At 41.9% G+C, this 21,064-nt stretch overlaps 1 protein-coding gene across 6 annotated transcripts in view; it reads left to right on the top strand.

Moving 5' to 3' along the window:
• The window catches only part of TSNARE1 (t-SNARE domain containing 1), a 515,811-nt gene that overhangs the window by 225,153 nt on the left and 269,594 nt on the right, over nt 1-21,064 (top strand). For all 6 annotated transcript variants that reach the window (XM_075495358.1, XM_075495359.1, XM_075495360.1 and 3 more), the window contains exons 5-7: nt 3,835-3,925; nt 7,598-7,672; nt 9,221-9,277. In XM_075495358.1, the coding sequence (XP_075351473.1) occupies nt 3,835-3,925; nt 7,598-7,672; nt 9,221-9,277 (223 nt within the window). The remainder of the gene's footprint in view (nt 1-3,834; nt 3,926-7,597; nt 7,673-9,220; nt 9,278-21,064) is intronic.

Here is a 21,064-nt window from a genome sequence, read left to right as displayed (position 1 = left end):
GTGGTGAAAGGGGAATAGGAGCCTCAGGGACTAAGTACCCCTTGCTACTTCATGGCTGTGCCTATGGCCAGTACATAAAGTTTTATATACGTGTATTTATAGTTTGCTGAGGCCTATCATCAGCTCCCGCAGACATCAGTCCTTCACAAAATCCAGCTCTAAGACAGGGAAGAGATTGACTAAAGTCTTATGGTGTGAACGATTTCCTTATGCATGCTTGATGCACTTCTACATATTCATGTCTCCAACAACAATGGAATATATGTAAATGCATATACTCAACCTATTTCTCCTTAAGCCACCGATCATGCAGCTCAGTGCTCTGCTCCCCATACTGTAATTTTTACCTCTTTTTGTACAAGAAAACTGCAGTGAGTGGTAAGCACTACAGCTGCTGTGCAAAAGACAAGTATACAGCTTTAGTTATGCTGTGCTACCTGGCTTAACTGTAGCCAAATCTACTTGACCACCCAGCTCTTAAATGAATATAACTACTCCATGATATGCAGTTGCGCTGTGCCAAAGGGGATACTAAATCTAATGAAGTTTAAGCCAGTACAGTAAAAGCATCCTTGATCCGTACCTGAAAAACTTATTATTGCTCTTATATTAAGGATCAGATGAAAGTAAAATAAGCCATATCCTATATTATAAATGAAAATGCCTTTCTCCTGCTGGAACTAGAAAACAAAGCTCTTTGGGATTATTGAGTGGCAGCAGGCACAGCGAGACAGAGAGAAGTCTTTCCCTTGTCGGTCTTTGCTGTTGCATTTGGGGTCTGATTATTTTTTGTTGACTTGGTCATTCATGAAGTGTCTCAAAGAAATGGCGCAAAAACTAGTTAAGCTCCTTCGTTCTGTCCCTGCGGAGAAGAGAAGCAGCCGTCATCGCATCTGCCTCTTTGCTATGCTCATTTTAAAACTGGATAAATAAATCAGAGATATGTTCGTTCAAAGAACAAACTGTAAGCAGCTGCACGTTGGGGATTATGGATTCGGTGGACCGTACTTCTCTGGTAAAGAAAACAGCAGCCATAGGAAACTCTTAGGCAGCAGTGTGGCATCTCTTGTATTATTTAGTGCATTGTCTTTGCAATCTTTGTGCATAGAGGAATGCACAGCAAGAGATGTTATTCTTCCTAAGAAATGCCCTTTTTTGTTTTTACTCTTAGAGTGCTTATTTTCAGAGTAGCGCTGTAGACAGATAAGTCTTTTACAACGTTTATATTTTAGGTACTCGCTATCTCCACAGACTGAGTATTTAACTTACTATTGTATGGAGGACTTTTTCAGAAGCAAATTTTATTCATCAGAGACACCCCTTTAATTAACTTCCACACTTCCATGGGGAGATGAATATAAAGAAAGCTAATAATAATAATAATAATAATAGTGACATATCTTGTTACCATTACATATTAAAATAAAATGCTGCGGGGAGTGGAGTTTCAAGGCCTCTTTTTTAATGAAGATCTTAATAGCATTTAATGTAAATTAAATATAATCACTGTCTGATTCCTGAGCATATCTCTGAGGCTGAAGAATAAGAAGTTAATTGTGCTGACAACATAGTGGGAAGTGCCAAAATCAAGCACCAGCACGTTGGTTAAAGTGCATTTTGAATTAAGAGGTGGAAGGCAGAACTTTTATTTTTCGTACTCCCGCTCCCAGTTATTTTGCAGCAGCTCAGCGCAAAGTTTGTGCGCAGCGTGGATTTATTACATAAGATATCTAACATAAAATTTACATTAGAATGCAAATGGAGGAGACTTTATTTAACTTTAGAGATTGGGAAGGATCAGATGCATGAGCCTAACAAGCCATTTTACTTTGGGGATAGGGAATTGCTGGTATGTAAATCCCTGACTCGTTCTGTGGGCAGATAATTTAATGAGGTCTGCAAAATGACTGGACATCAACTCCAGTGTCTTGCATTGCATTAAGAGGAATTAGTTGTGGAAGTCTCAGTTCTGAAACTGCTGCTTATGGAATTCATGCACTTGGTGGCAAGATTTACTTGATTAAAAGACTGGGGATCAGGCTAACTGTACTCCTCAAGGTAGACGATGTGACAGGATTCAGTTCCCAGCTCCCTCTGTTGCGATGACAGTGTGGAATACCTGTCTGTGGTAGATATAACCTCTTCCATCTCAAATTAAAAGTGATGTAATTAGTCAGCCGGTGCAGTGGGTCCTGGGATCACAAATAAATTAAATGCATTTTGATGAATGAATACAGGAGTGGTATCTTAATTTAGCTAAGGAGAGCTGAGAATAACTAGTTATTGGATCCAGTCTTGTCTTCATATGGTGCCAAAGGAGTCCATGCCTTCTGTGTGCTTGTTCAACCCTTAACATACATCTGAATTACTGTTCTGCAGCTAAGAGATGTTATATTCATGGTATGCTAAGCTTTCACTTGTATACCTGGTAGGTACCATGCATAAAATTAAGTGTACCTTTATCCTAGACGGCTTTCCCACCTGAGCTGTCTGAACAGAGAGCTTGCTTAAGTGGGAAAAAACTGCCAAACTTTGCTATGGGGGTGAATATCATAGTTCGTGGTGCCTCTGTCCATATTTCCTGACTAGATGGAAACGACAGTCAGTGGAGTGCTTGTTGAGAGGTCTTAATTTATTTGTAGTTAAGGTTGCATTTTGTAAAGACTGGGGGCTGGCCTTGTTCCTCAAAGGAAGTGCTGAAGGAGTTGACATAAGTCTTGAAAGAACTGGTCTCCATCAGTGCTGACAGAGAAGCAGGGAGGATCTGAAAAGCCAGGATGGGCTGTGGGTCTTCAGGGCAGAGGGGCCATTAATAGTCATCTTAACATTTTTTAATCAAAGATCTTCCATTCACTCCACATCCCACCTACCCTGAAAAAAGAGCACTGACAAATGAGTCTTTTTCAATACAACCAAGGCTCAAATGTGCCCTCTAAGGGAGAAAAAAGAACATTTTTCTCCAGGTCTTTATTGAGTCTTTCTAGAGTTTTTGACTGAAGCATTATGGAAAACCACCCCCCTTTCTAACTAAAAAGATCTGAAGTGCTCCCTGGGGAAGCTTAGAGCCTGAAAATGTCCTGTTGACCTTATAAAGCTTGAGAACTAGTGGACTGAGCTAATAAATACCTTTGGGCAGCATTTAAGTCTCTTCTCCCTACTTTGTGTGGTCCTGAACAGTGAAGCCAGCAACCGGTGCTTACAAGAAATAATGGTACTGGAATTTGGGGTGTAAAGGAGAGGGACAACCATGACTGGAGAGAGGACTGGTTTGGCTCCCTGCCTGCCTGTTTCAGTGCTCGTAAAGCAGCACTGCACCTTTGCATTCACAGTGCTTTCCTGGACATACTATGTCATTAGCAGGTTGATGATCATGGTAAGTAAATTTGTACTGCTCAATTTCTGTCTCTTCAAATTTCTCTTCTGAGTATAAAATTTTCCTGGGCAAGCCATCAGGTAACTCCCCAGTCCCATCTCTTTTTGCTATACAACCCTTCTTTCAACAATTTTAGTTGCAATACCAACCATCTGTGATGGCCTCGTTACCTGTCCACCCGCTATTTTCACCTTATCTTCCCCCATTGACCTCACAGGTCCACAGGCATTGTCTTTGGGCTGATGTCAGGAAGAACATTTTGGGCAGCTCCTTGCTAGTATTTCCTACAGCCTTCTGGCTACCATTGCTGGTCAAGACCCTGGACTCGTGTAGTCCTACTGTGGCTCCATGTTTTGTGTGTTGTGTTGTCTCAATTGCTTTGCAGCTTGATGAATTTCTCTAAGTTCCTCATTATGCAATTAATTTCAATTGCAATTCCCATCGTCTCTTCTCTTCTGCAGGCATGCAACCCAGCAGGAGACTAATAAAACCATCACAACTAGCACCAAAGCCATCAAGCAGCTGTCTGAGGTTGTCAGAGGCTCATCCAGGGTACGTGTCATTCAAGATGCTGTTGGGGGAGAGTGCTGGTTCTTATGGAGGGAGGAGTAATGACAAAAGAAGTGGTAGTGGGTGCTTTAAAACTGTTGAGCTCTATGTCTTGTTATAACTTCCTTTCCTGTTACACGATAAGCATAGCTTGCATTTATAAATGACCAATGGGAAAACAGCTGCAGAAAACAGTTCTTCTCCCAAAAGTGGATTACGTGGAAGTGGAAATCAAGAACTCGGCAACAAAGCCTTGACTAGCTCACACCTATCTCAGGGTCTCACTCAGTTTGGGTGAAAGTACTACAGAAATCATCTGGCTCCACACAAGTTTGGCATCGGTTAAAGACTCAGTTGTGCGGTGGGTGCACTGGGTGCAAATGAGTTTGGAAGTGTGTTGTGTCCGGAAAGGGCAAAGCAGTGGAATAAGTCTAGATATGACATTCATCCAGTGCTGCATGCTAGTGCAAAGGCAGCAGTGGGGATAGATAATTATAGGCTGTGGCCAGATCAGAGCAGGACTTTGAATTACAATTTACCCCAAAGTAACCCCATCTGTTGTACGGACAGACTGGTCTTCTGTCATCAGTAGATTCAAGTCATATGAACATCATTGTCACAGGGGTATGAATGATCCCCATCCCCTGGTCCCCAGTGCAATGATTGGACAAACAAGGTTTCCAACCTTTCCACAAAGACCTTTATACCCCATCTGTTCCCGCTGACTTTGGCTTGTGGTATGCATCTTGGGGAGGAACAGGAACTTACTGTGGGGAGCAAACTCCAGCTTCTGTAAGAGTTGAGGAGAAGTTTTCACCCACATAACAGGTGATTCAGCAATTGAAATGAGAACAAGGACAATTCTTTTCTACTTGATTCTGCCTAGCAGTTTTCTGTTACGTTCTTGCTTCCAGCATCCACATAGTTTCTGGGTCAGGTCAGTGTTTTATCCTCACTCACTTCCTGCCATTTTCCAAAGTCCTGTATTACTTCAACTCTGTTCTCACTGTCCTTCCACCTAGAAAAAACACTGCTCTAAACACACAACTCGTCTCTGTCCAAGTGGTTTTTACAGCCTGGTTTTATGTCACTTGCCAGCAGGCATATGAGATAAGGATTTAAGAGCTGAATCACCCCAGGTTACCTTTGTAACCTGTGGAGGACCATGTGCAATTCAGCCCACCTAAAAAAATGCACGGGTTATGGTCTACTCCAGAGGATGGGGAGGGAAGCCTGGAATGACTGTTCTCCATACATAGACATTGACCTTATGCAAGCATCAATCTTAATACTTTGATCTTTTTTAACATGTTGCTTTGATTAGTGATGGAGTGCAAGAACTATATTTTCCTTTTTCTTGCATACTCTGAGAATAATTACATCAGAGCTTGATAAAACAGAAGATGCTTCTTGGAGATATGGGGATCTGGGCTTTTTTTGTGCTGATCTCCTGGCTCCATTTTGTGACATAAATTGGGTCCAAAGGGGAATCAGGCAAGGTCATGTTAAACCCAATTATAGTGCCACACAAGAATGTCGTTGTTTGCCCTTGAAGCCCATGTAGTGTCCACTGGGGACTCGCAGGAGAATAGCTTTTACTGTCATGGGGAGAAAAATTGCTAAGTTAAAGGGAGAATATTTGAGAGCTGAAGGAAGTAGACACACAAACAATTATAGTAATATGAGGAATAAACTTGCTGCTCTCTATTGGCATAACATAATAACTTTTTCTGCTCCCTGGTCAATTAATTCAACAGATTTTTATTTTTTTTAACTCTTCTGTTCTAACAGTGTGCAGTTTAAGTAATTAAACCTACAAATTTTGATATAAAGCCTGTAGCCCTCCTCCCTTATAGAATAGAATAAATAGTTCTGGTGGGTATTGGCTGCTGGTCGGTAAGTCCCTCTTGGGGATCAGGGTAGCAGTGCAAACTTTCCTCCCATAAAATTTCTCACAGCATGAAAAGCCATCCATTAATTTAGAGCTTTATAATCAGTCCTTTCTGATCCCTTACTCTGTGTACTGCTTTGCATGCACACACGAACAAAAAAAATTTTTTTTTTTTCTTTCTTCTTTGTTTTCCACCAGTAATGCACTGCCAGCAAGGTGCACTGTGGGAGTTTCTCTGACTTGAAGCTCCAAGTGCTGCTGGAGCTATTGGAGTCAGGATGCCCAACTGAGCAAACGGATAGTATTTCAAGAGCAAAGATACTGATGTAAGTGGATCAGTGTGATACTAGGCAGGAGACTGATGTAAAATAGCACACGGCTATTTTAGGACTTCCTTTCAAACTAACCTCAAAGGACTTAAACAGAGAGGCCTATCTGGAATTCCAAGCTTTTGTAGGATGAGTGCTGGACCATTAGACCAGCTCTCCAGGGTGGCAATCTTGTCTTATTTTGCATGTGTAACAAACACAAGTTTTATAGACCTTTATCTGTAGAATGGGAATAATGATACTTGCCCTGTTCTAAAAATGGTTTTAAATCTTTGGATGAAGAACTGTAAGACTGGGATATTCTTCTGTGTATGAAAATACTACCATTAAAAATGAAAGATGTTTATCCCATCCTTTATAAAATCTACTTTTGTATTCTTAAGCAGTTGTCTGAAGCAGCGGAAATTGCTGTAAAGTGAACATTTCTGGTTAGTAACTTTAGTGTAGATTGGGCTTTGTTTGCTACTTGGCTTTTAAGGTGATGCCCCACTTTCTTACAGTTCATTCCCCTCTGTAAAACCTGGACACGTGAGCTCCTGCACACCTGAAATCTGAGATCCAGGGGGTGGAATAGTTCCAGGAGAATTTCCATTGCCTGACACTGTTTAGGTTTGGTCACTCCATCTGAGAGCAGCGATTTTGCAGCATGTTGGGTAGTTACAGCAGGCTAGACTGAGGTCTTCCTTCTGAGAACACTTTTGTTTAATACATAGATCGATATCTTGCTGGGGCAAGCTGCAGGCAGAAAGGTGGTGGCATTTGGGTACATGTTTTGGAAAACAAGGAGATAAGTTGGTTTCTGACAATCAGGCGCTAGGCCAGGCAGAAGAAAGGTTGTTGTGGCTGATGGACCTCTTAAGTCCAGTAAATCACCCATTGCCGTCAAATGAGGTGATGAAATCCATCATGGGGTATCATCCAAATAAAGGACTTTTTATAGGAGGATCCCTTGGGTTATCATCTCCAGCAGATAATCCGAGGCTGGATTTTAGTAAGTAGAAGCAGGATACCATGCTACAGCCACTCTATTCTTTTGATGGCAGTAAGGTATTTATTTCTTGCTTTTCACAGTCTTTAATAACTGGTATTGGAGTGAGACCCCCTTCATGCAGTAAGCAGGACAGTAAAATGTCCCACTATATGTCCCTGCCACAGAAGGTGTCCAGCTCAGGTAGCAGACCACACAGTAGTCATGACTTGAGTGCTATCTTGAATATCCAAGGTGATATTTTTTAAATTGCTTTTGCCTGAAAGATTAAAGCATCTTGGGCTCCCTTCCTAAAACAAAACCTCGTAGCATCCTGGCAGTGAAATTGAACTTCTAGAATACTATTTGTGCCCACTTGGTTTACTTGGTGTCTCCCACCAGGACTGTTTCCCGTGGTCACAGACAGAGTCTACAACTTGATTTATCTCTACAGATCTGCTAACCAGGCCTCTGTTTTTCCAAAACAGCAAGAGCGACTTCAGCTGGACAGGCTGAAGAACCAGCTGTCTGATGCTATCCAGAGATATGGAGCTGTGCAAAAGGTGAGGGCCTCTCTTGCTTCCACTCTTCCATATGTGAGCTTGGGAATGTGTTATGTGGGAACGAGCGTAGCTCCTAGGAGCGTGGACCATCTCCATAGAGCTGCTTACGTGTAGTTTCCTCCCTCTTTTCTTGCTTTATCAGTCAAGCAGTGTATCATTACACTGGAATACGCACACGCGTGCAACTGCAGAACAATTCAGCAACAATGGAAAAGAAAAAAAATGTGTGCTTTTGCCAGCAGTGTATCTGGCGGGACCTTCAGTGGTACCCCTGGATTAGACATGACATTATTTTGGTGTGTCTCCACTGTCAGGGGAGAAGGAGAAGTGATTTCACAGTACCCCTTTCACCTTTGCTACTTACAGAAAATGTGCGGGCAACATTGCTAATTTAAATGTTAACCCACCTTATGGCTCTGCTGTGTTATATGGCTTTGCAAGAAGGTTTCCGAACACATCTTGTGGTTTGGACCTGTCACCAAGATCAAGCTGTTTAATAAAACAAACAAAACCTGAACTCCAGCTCTTTCATTTGCTTCTTGCTCTTCCACTTTACTCTGGGGAGTCTCTACTGATGAGCAGATTTGCTTTGCTTTTAAACACTGTAGTAATGATTTAAATTTACCATCCTCAAACTGCTTCTCTCCCCTGCAGTAACAAGTTTGAACATACATCTGGATTAATTGAATCCTATGCAAATACAACCTGGACAAACTCTGATTGCTTTCTTACACTATTTTAGTGAGTTTGACCCATGCCTGCAACACGTGGGAAGAATATATTGTAATTATACAGGTGTAATGAAATTTGGCTGGCAACACGCACTTAATAATGTATCTCTATTAGAAACACTCTGTACTGATTGATTTCACAACACTTGCTGCCTATTTATTTAAAAATAAATAAATAAAAAAACCCCCAAACCCATGAAATTGCACTTCAACAGCATGTATATTATGTAATGGCATTGCGTTATCTCTAACACCATCTCCTATTTTTAATTATTACTCTGTCCTATTCAAAACCCGAAGTGCCAGGTCTTTAAGTGAAATAACTTTATCCCATTAAATGAGAAGTTGGAAGGATTCAGGCTCCACCCCCATATACACACATCTTTTTTTATGCTTTTTTTAAATGTTCATGAGTACAATCCATCTGAACTGTACATGTAGTTTTGTTTTTTTTAAAAAAAACCTGTCATCAGTTCAGAAGTGCCAAAATTAGCCACTGCGGTTTGTGAATGCCCGGTTGCGTCAGGAAACCAATCTGAGTGGTAAATTGCTACTTATCCACGTCCTAGCTGTCATTTTTTAAATGCGTGTTTCAGTTTTGATAACCTTGTAATTCTGGAAGCTTTGAAGACTTTTAATTCTTGCAAGACCAAACTTTTCAATGTGGTTATACTCCCTTGCTTTTTCGAAATAATAAGAGTTTTCTCTATGTCCTTTTCTTTAAAAAGCAGAAGAAATAGCTCCATATGATTCCTTCCCTAAATATTTGGACTCTGTTTTCTCAGCCATTTTCCCTCTTTTTTTCCCATTTTTACAGAAAATAGCAGAGAAATCCAAAGCTTTGCTTCCTACTGGGCAGAGAAGTACTAAACAGGTAAGTTCATGTGTGTCTCTGTGTTTGACAGTAAGTACATTGCTAAGAAAAGGCTGTTTTCTAACTCCACTAATGATGCTGAAGAGCATGGTGCTCCCCCGCTACCTACATTGAAGCCAGTGAGGTGGTTTTCAAATAGAGATGTATGACATCTTTGGAGGTGGAAGATACAGGACCCAGGAAAAAAAGACGTATGTAAGACCTGTTTAATTATTCTCTGCTTTTCTGTTCTCATGGGGCTGTTTTTCCACTCTTGATGGGATTTTTGTCTACTCTGAAATATATCGAAGATCAGTCCTGTACTCCCTTCCCTGGGAGCTGGGCTCTTAGGCTAAATGAAATCACACTCCAAGTGCAATCTCATAGAAGGAAGGAAGAGGGTTTTTTTATCAAATATCTGTCCTCAGTTCTAAGAGGGATCATGTATTCTTCATTCTTCGGCTACCTTAACCTGTGGTTAACTATTATATACATATGCAAATACAGCCTTTTTTTTTCTCTTTTTGCCCATATTAAGAATTTTGTCAATGAATAAATACTATATGTATTCAGAGTATATAAACGATAGTTTTGTGCATATATTTAGTTTCATATGTACATGCATGTGTGTGTATATGTAAAATATAATTAGATGTATGCGAGCCTGTGCACATCTGTAACATGATTAAGAATGTAGATATGTATGTGTATATATATGTATATATATGCATATGTGTGGAGTCTTTCACAAACGGTAATGCAAAATACTATATATGTAAATAGTAATGCAAAATGCTATGTATGTGATATGTGTGTGTGTGTATAAGAAATCTCCACAGATTTCAATGAGAGGTTTGATGCCAGGAGATCAATTAGCCGTAGTATGAGTCCACCAGAGATTAGGTTGGCCTTTCAAGTCCTACACACTAAAAAGCTTTTAGGTATTTGCAGCTGATATCGTGGCACCAAAAAGCAGAACTCTATGCTGAATTTCAGTGATTATTTCTGATATCCTTGATACTCTTGTCTTTTCTTGTAAGGGGCAGTGAGCAGATTTTCTGCTTTCCTAATGAATCTGCATTCCCTACCTTGTTATGTCACCTGGTTTTCTATATCCTCCTTAATGTGTATATAAGAAATAGTTGTTCTTTGTAACATTAATGCTTCTCTGTAAAGAAGGGTGGAACGATGCCACTGAAGACCCTACCATTAGGGCAAGTCAATGGACCAAAGCTTTAATATTAGATAGGTTTCAACAATTACAACTGTGCATCAGGCCTTCTTGCCACTTAGTTGGTTTTAGGTAGTAGTGGCAATGAAACTAAGGCCTTTGTGTGCCAAAGGGCTAATATATTCCTTTACCCTTATTGAGAGTTCCCACCGCCACCTTTGGACTGATTGTGCACAATGTTGCTTTTCAGCTATGCGTTTATAGAAATGTTATAGCTTATTTTTGTCCACCAACTGGTGATCTGTTTTGAACATGGGTATTGTGCATGGTTACAACTAGCATATTCTTGAATGGTGGTCAAATCCACCAGACGTCAAACATTTATTGGTTTTCATGACTGAGCTCAGAGATAAGGGGGTTTATTTTGGGCAAATATGCTGTGATTTGTTTTCATGCCATCTGTATTATATCACTTCTTGTGCTTTTAACCACCTTTGTTACGTTACTGTCAGTGGAGTGGATGGCAGGGGTGGGAACAGCTCTGGTCTTGCCTTGACTACCACATGGTTGCATGGCCATGGCTGTTCCGTATGATGTGAGACACTACTGGCCATTAACCAGTGCTAATAGGATGAAGGAGGATAATTATTGCATAGCTGTTGTGCATCCCTGCACCTGGGGTAAGCCTGGATGCAATCAACATTTTTCGGAATATTGAAAATGGTTGATGATTCCAAAACCAACCTTCTTTGGGAGGGAGCAGAGTTTTAACAGGGGAAAAAAACAAGATGTCGGATAAAAGTACTCAAATCTTGGAGGCAAGTGATGGTGGGGTTGGAGGTAAAGGGAGGCTGGAGGAAGAACGGGACAAGAGACAAGCTCCTTTGCCTTAAAACAGGTAAGAATCCTACCAGTTAGGAGACTGTAGCAGTAACAATTTGGTGTAGGTCAGGCAGCATCAGCAGAAATTGTGTTAAACTGGATCAGCTGCAGATTGTTTCTCCTTGTAGCTGTCACTTGCAAGTGAATGCTGGTGGTTGGCTTCGGTGTATTATGAAAAAGAAGGGGGTTGTGTTATGTCCTTGGTGAGATGCTTCTGACTCAGAAATAGGTTTGATCACACCCAAGAGCACATACTTTTCATGCAGTGACACTTGCTTGGACTGGGGACACAGGAGATTTCATGCAAACTGCTTGAAAAGGAAGAAAGTTAATTCACATCCGTTTCAGCTTTCCTGTATGTTTGCAGCTGATTCTTCTTCCGTCAAATATAAAAAGAGAGAAATTAAATGTATAAAACCTGCTGAAGGGAATGCACTGGTGTGATTGTTTTTGACTTATTATTATTTTTCCAGCTGCAAGTTGGTCAGGAAATGCAAAATTATAGTTCCCACAGCAACCATAACCTGACCACTATGTGCATATATTAAGGCATTAAAGTTAACACCCTATACAGTAATGCAAAATACTACGTATGTTCAGGAGACCTGATTTATGGGTCTTGTGAGACTGCATGGTGAACTTCATGACTTGGTACAGATCCAGTCTTGATTCAAATGCTGCTTGCCTGCAGGGCTTTGTTTTATTTTATTTATGCTTTAATTTATTACAGCAATTTGTAAGAGGTGTGAAGAATGCTAGTTTTTCTATATGTGTGTTCCTAAAATTCTTCTATTCCATTGGTGGGTGGGAAAGGTAAGATGATGGGTAACACAAACTCTAATAAATTCCCTTTAGGAAGTAATTGATTCCCTAGGCCCATGTAACAGGTAAAAATTGGAAAATGAAGCTTCAGGAAAATTATTCTCCTGCCCATTGTGGTTTGCTGTAAGTACTGTTTAATTGAGTTTATTTATTTATAAAAGCAAAATAAAGGCATTGATCCAAAATTCCTTGAAGCCTGATGTTATATAAATTCTTAATCAAATATGTGTTTGTAGGAATGTATTTGTGTGTAGACAAATCGATGTAGTTCTATAGGTGTGTTACTTCATATATTGAAAGACACAAATTTTTACTATGCTAAATGATCATTGTTGAACGCGGGTTGTGGCAACTATTTGAGAAAAAAGCCCTTTCCCTTGGATCCGGGAAAGCAATTTTAAATATTCACCCAGTGGCCAAAACGAGACCTCAGAACTCTCATTAAGGGAGTGCACAGGGGAATCCTGGAAAGCAGTTTTCCATTTATGAGAAATGCTGTTGCAGCAGACAGCAGAGACAGTAATGTATTTGATGATATGGCCACCTCTGGTTCCTGCCTACGTATGGGGCAGACGTGCCTTGAATCCCACATTCTCCCCCTGCACAGACGCACCGTAGTGCAAAGCAGCTGTTCCTCCTTGCAGGCAAGAGGGTCCACTGTAGGACAGGGACTATTTCGGGTGTCCCCCACAGCAGTGATGCAAAGCCTGGGACAGTGTGGTCAGTGGTCGGGGAGGCTGGACAGCTGAGTAGACCTGTCCTCTTGGGCTAAGTCCATCCCACAGTGAAACAGTTGGGTATAATCAAATATGAATAACACAGAATAGATTATCCATAATATTAAAATAATAAATGATAGCCTGCAGAAAATCCACAAAACAGCCATTAATCCCTCTAAGCATAGGAGGTGAAAAGAATCCTTTTTTCTAATTCTTTTTAATTATCCTGCACCTAATATCATCTACTTCCCATAGAAAGAAGAATATGTTATTGTGACCATGACGGAATAAGTTCAGCTGATATTGAGCCCAACAGCAGACTAGGCTCAAAAGCTGAGGGCTCCTTAGGATCCGTCCCTGGCAGTGCCTAGGAGGGACAGCCCAGTTTGTGCATCCTTACTGCGCCTGTGACATGCCTTCAGGCCACCTCCGTCTTTCCTGGATCCTCCTTGACCACACATAGCCATCTATCTTCTCAACTAATGAGCAGGAAAGTGGGCTTTCTCACCATGTAGACTTTGTGGGCGGTTCCCCAAAAAGAGTGGGAGAGGGGGAAGCACAGCTCTGTTTTAGCTGAGGAATGAGTTTTAAACTAAAACGCCACCAAAAATCGGAACAGACTTTTTTTTTAAGAGGAAACTTTCCTGGCAATTTTTAGAAATTAAAATTACAGTAATTGTCATAGTGTAATCGCACCCCTCTTCATTTCCTGCTGCTCACGGGGAGAGGGAAGGATAATTACTGCTCTGGAACATGGCAGTTGCCAAAAGAGATGCCTTTGTTTCTTATTCTGTAAGCCTACTTGACCCTTCCCTCAAAGGTCAGTAAATTATGTTTCTTAGGAGCACAAAAATGGGTAATAAACCCCTATTTGCATATACAAGCTTCTTTCTCCTGACTGCATCAATTTATTCATGCTTTAAATGGACTTCCTGCTCACAGGAAGCATAATTTCTCTCTTTCTTCCTGTGTTTATGAAGTTGTTGTTTTTTATGTGATTAGAGTAAAATTCTCATTTAGGGGCAGCAAGATCCAATCCTTGTCTTTATGGGAGAATAATTTCTTGGCAATAATATCTGCATAAACTGCATATATGTATGTGTGTGTGTAATGACTCTAGTTACTTGGGCTTCTATTTTTACAGGGTCCTTATCATGGTAGATGTTGTATAAGCACAGCTATTAGATTGTGCCACCCTGAGGATCTCGCAGGCTAAGCAAATGCCAACAGGCTATTTGGAACAATAATTAACGATGAGTTTTAATGCAGTAGGTGCTCTTCATGCTGGAAGTCCAAAGCTCAGTTTGAAACTGGCTGCAACATTTGGGAGAGGTTGTGGTGTGTATTTTTCTTAAATGCAAAATTGAATTTCTCACAATCAAAATAACAGCTTTTGCCCCGACAAATGGAGCTTTTTATTTACACGTTTATCTTATTGACTCTAACATCTTATCTTACAACTCATCCCAGTTCCTAATGTTCCAGTCTGGCTGGTATATCTTAGGAAATCAAGCCTTAGCTTTGGCGATAATATATCTTGCATGTGTGGTAGTAATTGCTGTCTTTTCAAGGTCATTTGGTATGCAGCTACTTCTGTAAAAAGTGTTATTTCAATAATGTCAACTTTGTTTTAAATGACTATGCATCCATTAAAAGCCATATTCTAATCAGCCCACTCCCCTGTTCCTAGGGCTGTCAATATGGAGCATTTAAATCACACAGCTATTTTTTCTTGACTTTATTTAAGTGTAGGCTTTAGTTTGTTTTGTGTTTTTTTTTTTTTTAAGGCGGTCATTAAAGCAATTTTCCTAAGACAATATTTTTTTTCTTTTTCTGCCTGTTTGGGACTGGGGAAATAGATTCTGATACAGGGATTTAATAAGTGGATGAAAAGAGATTGATACCTGATTTTCTTTATTTGCTCCCTGTATTCCCAAGGGAGGTGGAATCTATTCTGAATGGCCCAAAGTACTGCCCCTGCACGGCGTCCAGTGGGTCTGCTTTTCTGCTCAGCATGCCCATGATCTTGCAAAAAGGTGCCAGTGGGTTTTATAGACATAGTACTTCACTAACTAACCATTAAACTCCATCTCTGGTATTTCAGGGATGCAGCACTTCGCAACTGTAAGAGTTAAAACGAAGAATCCTCCATCCTTAAGGGCAATAAAACCTGCACCGCAGCCCTTGGGAAAATGCCCGTATGCCTCATGCTGCTTGTGGCTGTACACAGGTTTTGTGCAGCAATGGGAGTGCTCAGGACTTCAGTGTTGCATGGAAAAACATGTAGGAAAACCCCCAAATCCTACTATATCTGTAAAGGAGGTAATTTGCAAAGGCTAGAGGCGTGAGCTTCCAATAACATATAGTCCCTTATTCTACAAAAGGAGAAAAATAAGAAAAGACCAAATCCTCCCCAAACCTGCCATTTCCTAGATTGCCCAAACAACTTCAGCATCGTGGATTTTCCTTAGCAATCCCCTATCAAGTGCCTGTCATGGGGTAAGCCTGCTTTGCTTGCCTGTGTCTGCTGATGGAGCTCAAAACTGCAGCTGCCTCTATCAGCACCTGAGCAAAGGATTTTGTATTTATTAGCTGGGGTTTCTGGTTGGTTGGGTTTTTTGTTTATTTGTTTGTTTCTTTGTGGGTTTTAATTTTTTTTTCTTTTTCCTTTTGTTTGAATGCGAAAGGACAGAGGTTTTTATGTGGGCAGAGGATGAAGGCAGGGGAAGGGGTTTTTTTTGTACAAAGCCTCCTCCACAGCAGCTCGCTGGCTTCACACGCTGTGCTGATGCTGCTCTCCTCTACCCCAGCTCTGAGTCACTGCTGGAGCTGTCTTGCAAACCGAAGGGCTGTTTTGTCTGGAATGAGCCAACATCACCGCCCAGCTCTGCAAGCACTTGCTTTTATGTTCCCGAATCCTGGAGCCACTTTCCCTTACCCCATACCGTTTAGGACCCTGCTGGGAGGGCTGTGCGTGGGAAAGGGTGACACCGGGGTTGCGTGGAGGCGTTTGAGGTCATGGGATGAAACGCTGGCATGAATGTGCCTTGTTAATAGGAGCGAGTGCTTTCACAGAGAGCAAATCTATATTGTGCCCAGAGGCTCAGACGGATAACATAACTCAACTGGTATCCACATTATTATTCTTCCATAGCCAGTGACAGCTCTGCAAATATTTTTCCCCATTGCTTGTGGTAGCTGCCTGGGTAGTTGCAGTGCTCCTTTCTCTTCCCAGCTGTTAAATTTAAAGGATATTGCAAACACCCATGTCTTCATGCCAAATCAGGGTCATTCATGGAGGGGATCTCTGCGCCTGTAAAGATGGGAAAAGCCTTTCTCACCTGTTGCATCAGATCTGGCTGCTGTTTCCGGAGTGCTGGCTCCTGTTTTCTCATGACTACTGCTTTCTGCACAGTGAGCGTGGGCAGCGCTTTGCTGCATGGTCCCAGTCAGCACTGCTGACATGGATGTGTATATCTATAGATATCGATGTAGATATGCATGCCTACATCTACATTTACATCTACATCGATATAAACCTAAACCTAAACCTAAACCTAAACCTAAACCTAAACCTAAACCTAAACCTAAATATAAGCAAATATAGTGACAGGGGTGGCCAGTTGGATGGATACTCACCTTGGTCAGAGAGCTTTGTCCTTGCACACAGCTTTTCTGGGCAGTGAGGGTCGCCTTTGGCAGCACTGTCAGATCTGTGCTGACAGCAGTATAAGAGGAAAGCAAATGCAGGCCAAGATTCCCCAGCTGATGAAACGTAGGCTGGATCTGTAGGACACGTGTGGCCTCTATGGCAGTAGTATAATTACAAATGAATTCAAAAAATGAACCTCTGAATCAGTCTGCAAGCTTGAATTTTGTTCACTCTACATCAGTGGCTTTTCTCCCCTGTATATTCCTTTTTCTTTTCCTGTGCAGGAGCCTGATGATATAATAAGTGGGTGGTTTTGCCCACTGCAAGTGGAAGTGGTTCCTGCTGGTGTGATGGGGAAGCTCATACAACCTCATCCACCTCCCCTCCTTCAACCCCATCTCGCAGAATTTGCATTCCAAGAGTCTAAGTTGACTTTTGCCCTGGCAAAGATCACAGAGTAACTGGAGCAACAAATGTGAAACCTTACTGAGTGTGTCACCTTGCTCCAAAGTGAACGCAGTGTTATTTAATACATTTAAACCCCCCTGTGGAGATGGATTATTGAAAGGAAGGAAATTGTATTCTTCTAAACCCACTTTGATGGCTGCATTTATCACATGATTAAATGTGAACGGCAATGGTATTTTCCCATGAAAGAAATGTATTTGGAAATAGGTTAACCCTTGCTTCACCAGGGTGAAGACAAAAGTAAAAAGGGCTCCATCTGATTTATTTTCAGGGTCTCAATATCCAATGTTATATCCACCATATAATTCAATAGGTTAACCCCTGCTTCACCAGGGTGAAGACAAAAGTAAAAAGGGCTCCATCTGATTTATTTTCAGGGTCTCAATATCCAATGTTACATCCACCATATAATTCAAAGATATTTAACCCCTTTCATTCCCATGTAGAGGGCAATGCTGGTACCGCCCCTACGTTGTATATCACCCGTGAAATGCCGTGTGATAATCCAGCTGTTGCAGATACTAGCCCCCAAATTGACCTGGCATAGTAAGACAGACTTGCTATCGCAGACTCTTTCAATTGATCACAATTTTTGCTGATTTACTGCAAACAAAAGGAAACACAGGACCAGGCTTATATTTGGATTCTTTGTTCTGTTACTTAGTTCTGGTGCCCAGCTGAAAACTATAAACCAAATTTGTGTTATTTTGCCAAATGAAACTTCCACTGACATTTTGGTTTGTTATGGAGTTTCACCTTCACTTTTAATGATAACCCAGGATGCTCAAATACCTTTGGAGTTAAACCTTAAAGCTGGACATATATCAGAGATACAATTTATATATAGTTTCTTTATAAAATACACCAGGATCTGTGAGCTAAGGCATGTGCTGCAGATGATGTTTCAAATAGTTATTTTTAAGCTGGTAGCAATAGTCTGTGTGATAAATAAAATAAATGTGTGTTCACCTAAACACAGACAGTGGTTCTTCCTTATAACTCTAACAAACTTCTCAACTAAGGCGCCTGTGTAGCAAATAATTCCCTCAAGTTTAATAGACTTCTTCAGCTATGTCTGACTGTCCCAAATCTGAAATTAGGTGGTGGTTTACAACATGTGCCATGGGCAAACCCTGCTGAAAATTGCCAGGACATGCTCCCATGTACATAGATGGGAATGAAATAGGAGTTGGACTCGATGATTGTTATGAGTCCCTCCCCACTCGAGATATTCTATGATTTCTGTGAATGAAAAGACTGAGCCATGATTGTGGCTCATCATTGCTACTGTCAGGAGCAAATCAATGTTGCATGGCTGGTACCTGCTTAGCACTGCCCGTGTGCCTCTTCATGCCTGTAAACTGTGGATAAATCCTGAGGCCAAGCTATCCCAGCCAAGCTATCATGGGTATTCTCCTCTTGCGGGCGTTCAAACGGGCAATTTTTCATTTCAGCAGCAAGATGACAAGAATGCATCTTACTGTTTCCTCTGCAGTAAAACACAGTAGCGCTTTGCAGTGTCCCCTTCATTAATCCCACTTTAATTAAAGCTGTGTTACCATGCAGTACACTGGAATGAGCATTAGGCATTAGGTCGCTCACATGGGTTTGGTGCAAGAGGACTTTTACCCGGCTCCCTGCATCAGGTAAGGCCTCAATCTCACCTCCTGTCTCTCTCTGCTCAACTTGAGTACTTGTCTTCTCCAGATGCTGGAAGGGAGCTAGGAACAGTAAAGCAAGGAAGGTTTTTTCCTCATGGGTCATTTTCCCACATGGATCAGTCAGATATCTTATACAAATGCAGTATTTCCCATGATAAAAGAAAAATTAGTTATTATATTTTTTGTTTATTTATTTATTTATTTTCATGTGATGGGTCAGAGCCTTGTGAAAACAGACGGTTGTGCTGTGGTCAGTGCAGCACTGCCAAGGGGCACGGAGTGAAGGAAAGCCAACCTTCTTGCCCCTGTTTGTGCAACCTCCCAAAGCAAAACTCACACCACAGACAGGAGGTTCCCAAGGTCCTCCTTGGCACAGAGACCAAGGCATGGGAAAGCCTATACAGGTTATATTTCTGCATGGAGAAACTGGCTGGAAATAGGTCAAAAAAAGGCTTATTTCCATGTACCCAGTTTTGTATCGGGCAAAGCTGAAGATCCTGCTTCCAATGTGTGCAAGCCCTGGATCTGTTGTGAGTTGTGGTTTGCATATCTCACTTGGATAAAAGGAAAAAATTCAGTATTTTATTTTCTACCTTTGCTCAGCCTGTAAGCTCCTGAATGAAATAAAACTATCAAGATGGTTCCTAGATCCTTAACTCAATATTACACTGGATACAACTGAATCTCTTGATCTGCAGAGTTCCTTGCTTTAAGGAGGATTTTCCCTTCCCTTCCCTTCCCTTCCCTTCCCTTCCCTTCCCTTCCCTTCCCTTCCCTTCCCTTCCCTTCCCTTCCCTTCCCTTCCCTTCCCTTCCCTTCCCTTCCCTTCCCTTCCCTTCCCTTCCCTTCCCTTCCCTTCCCTTCCCTTCCCTTCCCTTCCCTTCCCTTCCCTTCCCTTCCCTTCCCTTCCCTTCCCTTCCCTTCCCTTCCCTTCCCTTCCCTTCCCTTCCCTCCCCTCCCCTCCCCTCCCCTCCCCTCCCCTTCCCTCTCCCCTCCCCTCCCCTCCCCTCCCCTTCCCTCTCCCCTTCCCTTCCCTTCCCTCCCCTTCCCTTCCCCTTCCCCTTCCCCTTCCCCTTCCCCTTCCCCTTCCCCTTCCCCTTGCCTTTTTTTTCTGCACATTTGCATGAAGAGCTTAGTAGTGGCATGCTGAGAAACAGATAATTGCTCTAAGAAAAAAAAAAACAAAACAGCAAAAAAATAAAAAATAATCAAAGCATCTGCTTGCACAAACAATTTCTGGCACATGAGGAAGGTGTTGTCTCTCTTTCTGTGCCCAGCAGTTTGTAATTGGTTATGTGATTTAAGGAAAGAAAGTGGGAATGTGGCTTTTGTGTGCAGCAGGACATACTGACCTCTTCTGGAAGCTGAGGACTGGGAAGTTTGATGGCCCTATTGTGTGAGCTACTTCGTTGACCCCTATATTCAAGCATGATTAAAAGCACCACTGAAGAACCGGGCACAGAAAAAAGCCTTTTCCAGCAGTTGCTGGGGATGGGGTGAGGGAAGCTGTGGATGCTGCACACTTCAGAGTGCCATCTGCTGGCATAGGACTCATTTAATCGGATACAGGAGCCTTGTTTTACAGATCTCAGATGAGGACAGTGGTGGAGAAGTCTTGATGAACCATCGATGCTCATTGTTAATATCATTGAGACGAGGATAAAATCTGTACAGAGTTGGAGTGGTATAAGATGTTTTATGCTTCTGTTGAAGGCAGAGTCCCTGCTTACTAAATGGTAGAAAAATACAATAAGTAACCACCTGCTACATGTTCTCTGTACCAGGTAGAACATACATATTATAGAGTTGAAATAAGTATAATATTAATTACAGCCGCCTGAATATGAGCCAGCAGTGTGCCCAGGCGGCCAAGAAAGCCAATGGCATCCTGGCTTGTATCAAAAATAGGGTGGCCAGCAGGACTAGGGAAGTGATCGTGCCCCTGTACTCAGCACTGGTGAGGCCGCACCTTGAATCCTGTGTTCAGTTTTGGGCCCCTCACTACAAGAGAGACATTGAGGTGCTGGAGCGTGTGCAGAGAAGGGCAACGAAGCTGGTGAAGGGTCTGGAGCAGAAGTCTGATGAGGAGCGGCTGAGGGAACTGGGGTTGTTTAGCCTGGAGAAAAGGAGGCTGAGGGGAGACCTTATCGCTCTCTACAACTACCTGAAAGGAGGTTGTAGAGAGGTGGGGGTCGGTCTCTTCTCCCAGGTAACAAGTGATAGGACGAGAGGAAATGGCCTCAAGTTGTGCCAGGGGAGGTTTAGACTGGATATTAGGAAATTTTTCTTCACTGAAAGGGTTATCAAGCATTGGAACAGACTGCCCAGGGAAGTGGTTGAGTCGCCATCCCTGGAGGTATTTAAAGGACGTTTGGATGAGGTGCTTAGGGACATGGTGTAGTGGTGGTCTTGGCAGTGTTAGGTTTATGGTTG

This window comes from Mycteria americana, chromosome 2, assembly GCF_035582795.1.
Source record: "Mycteria americana isolate JAX WOST 10 ecotype Jacksonville Zoo and Gardens chromosome 2, USCA_MyAme_1.0, whole genome shotgun sequence".
Classification (NCBI taxonomy): Eukaryota; Metazoa; Chordata; class Aves; order Ciconiiformes; family Ciconiidae; genus Mycteria; species Mycteria americana.
This window is presented reverse-complemented; position numbering and strand designations above follow the sequence as displayed.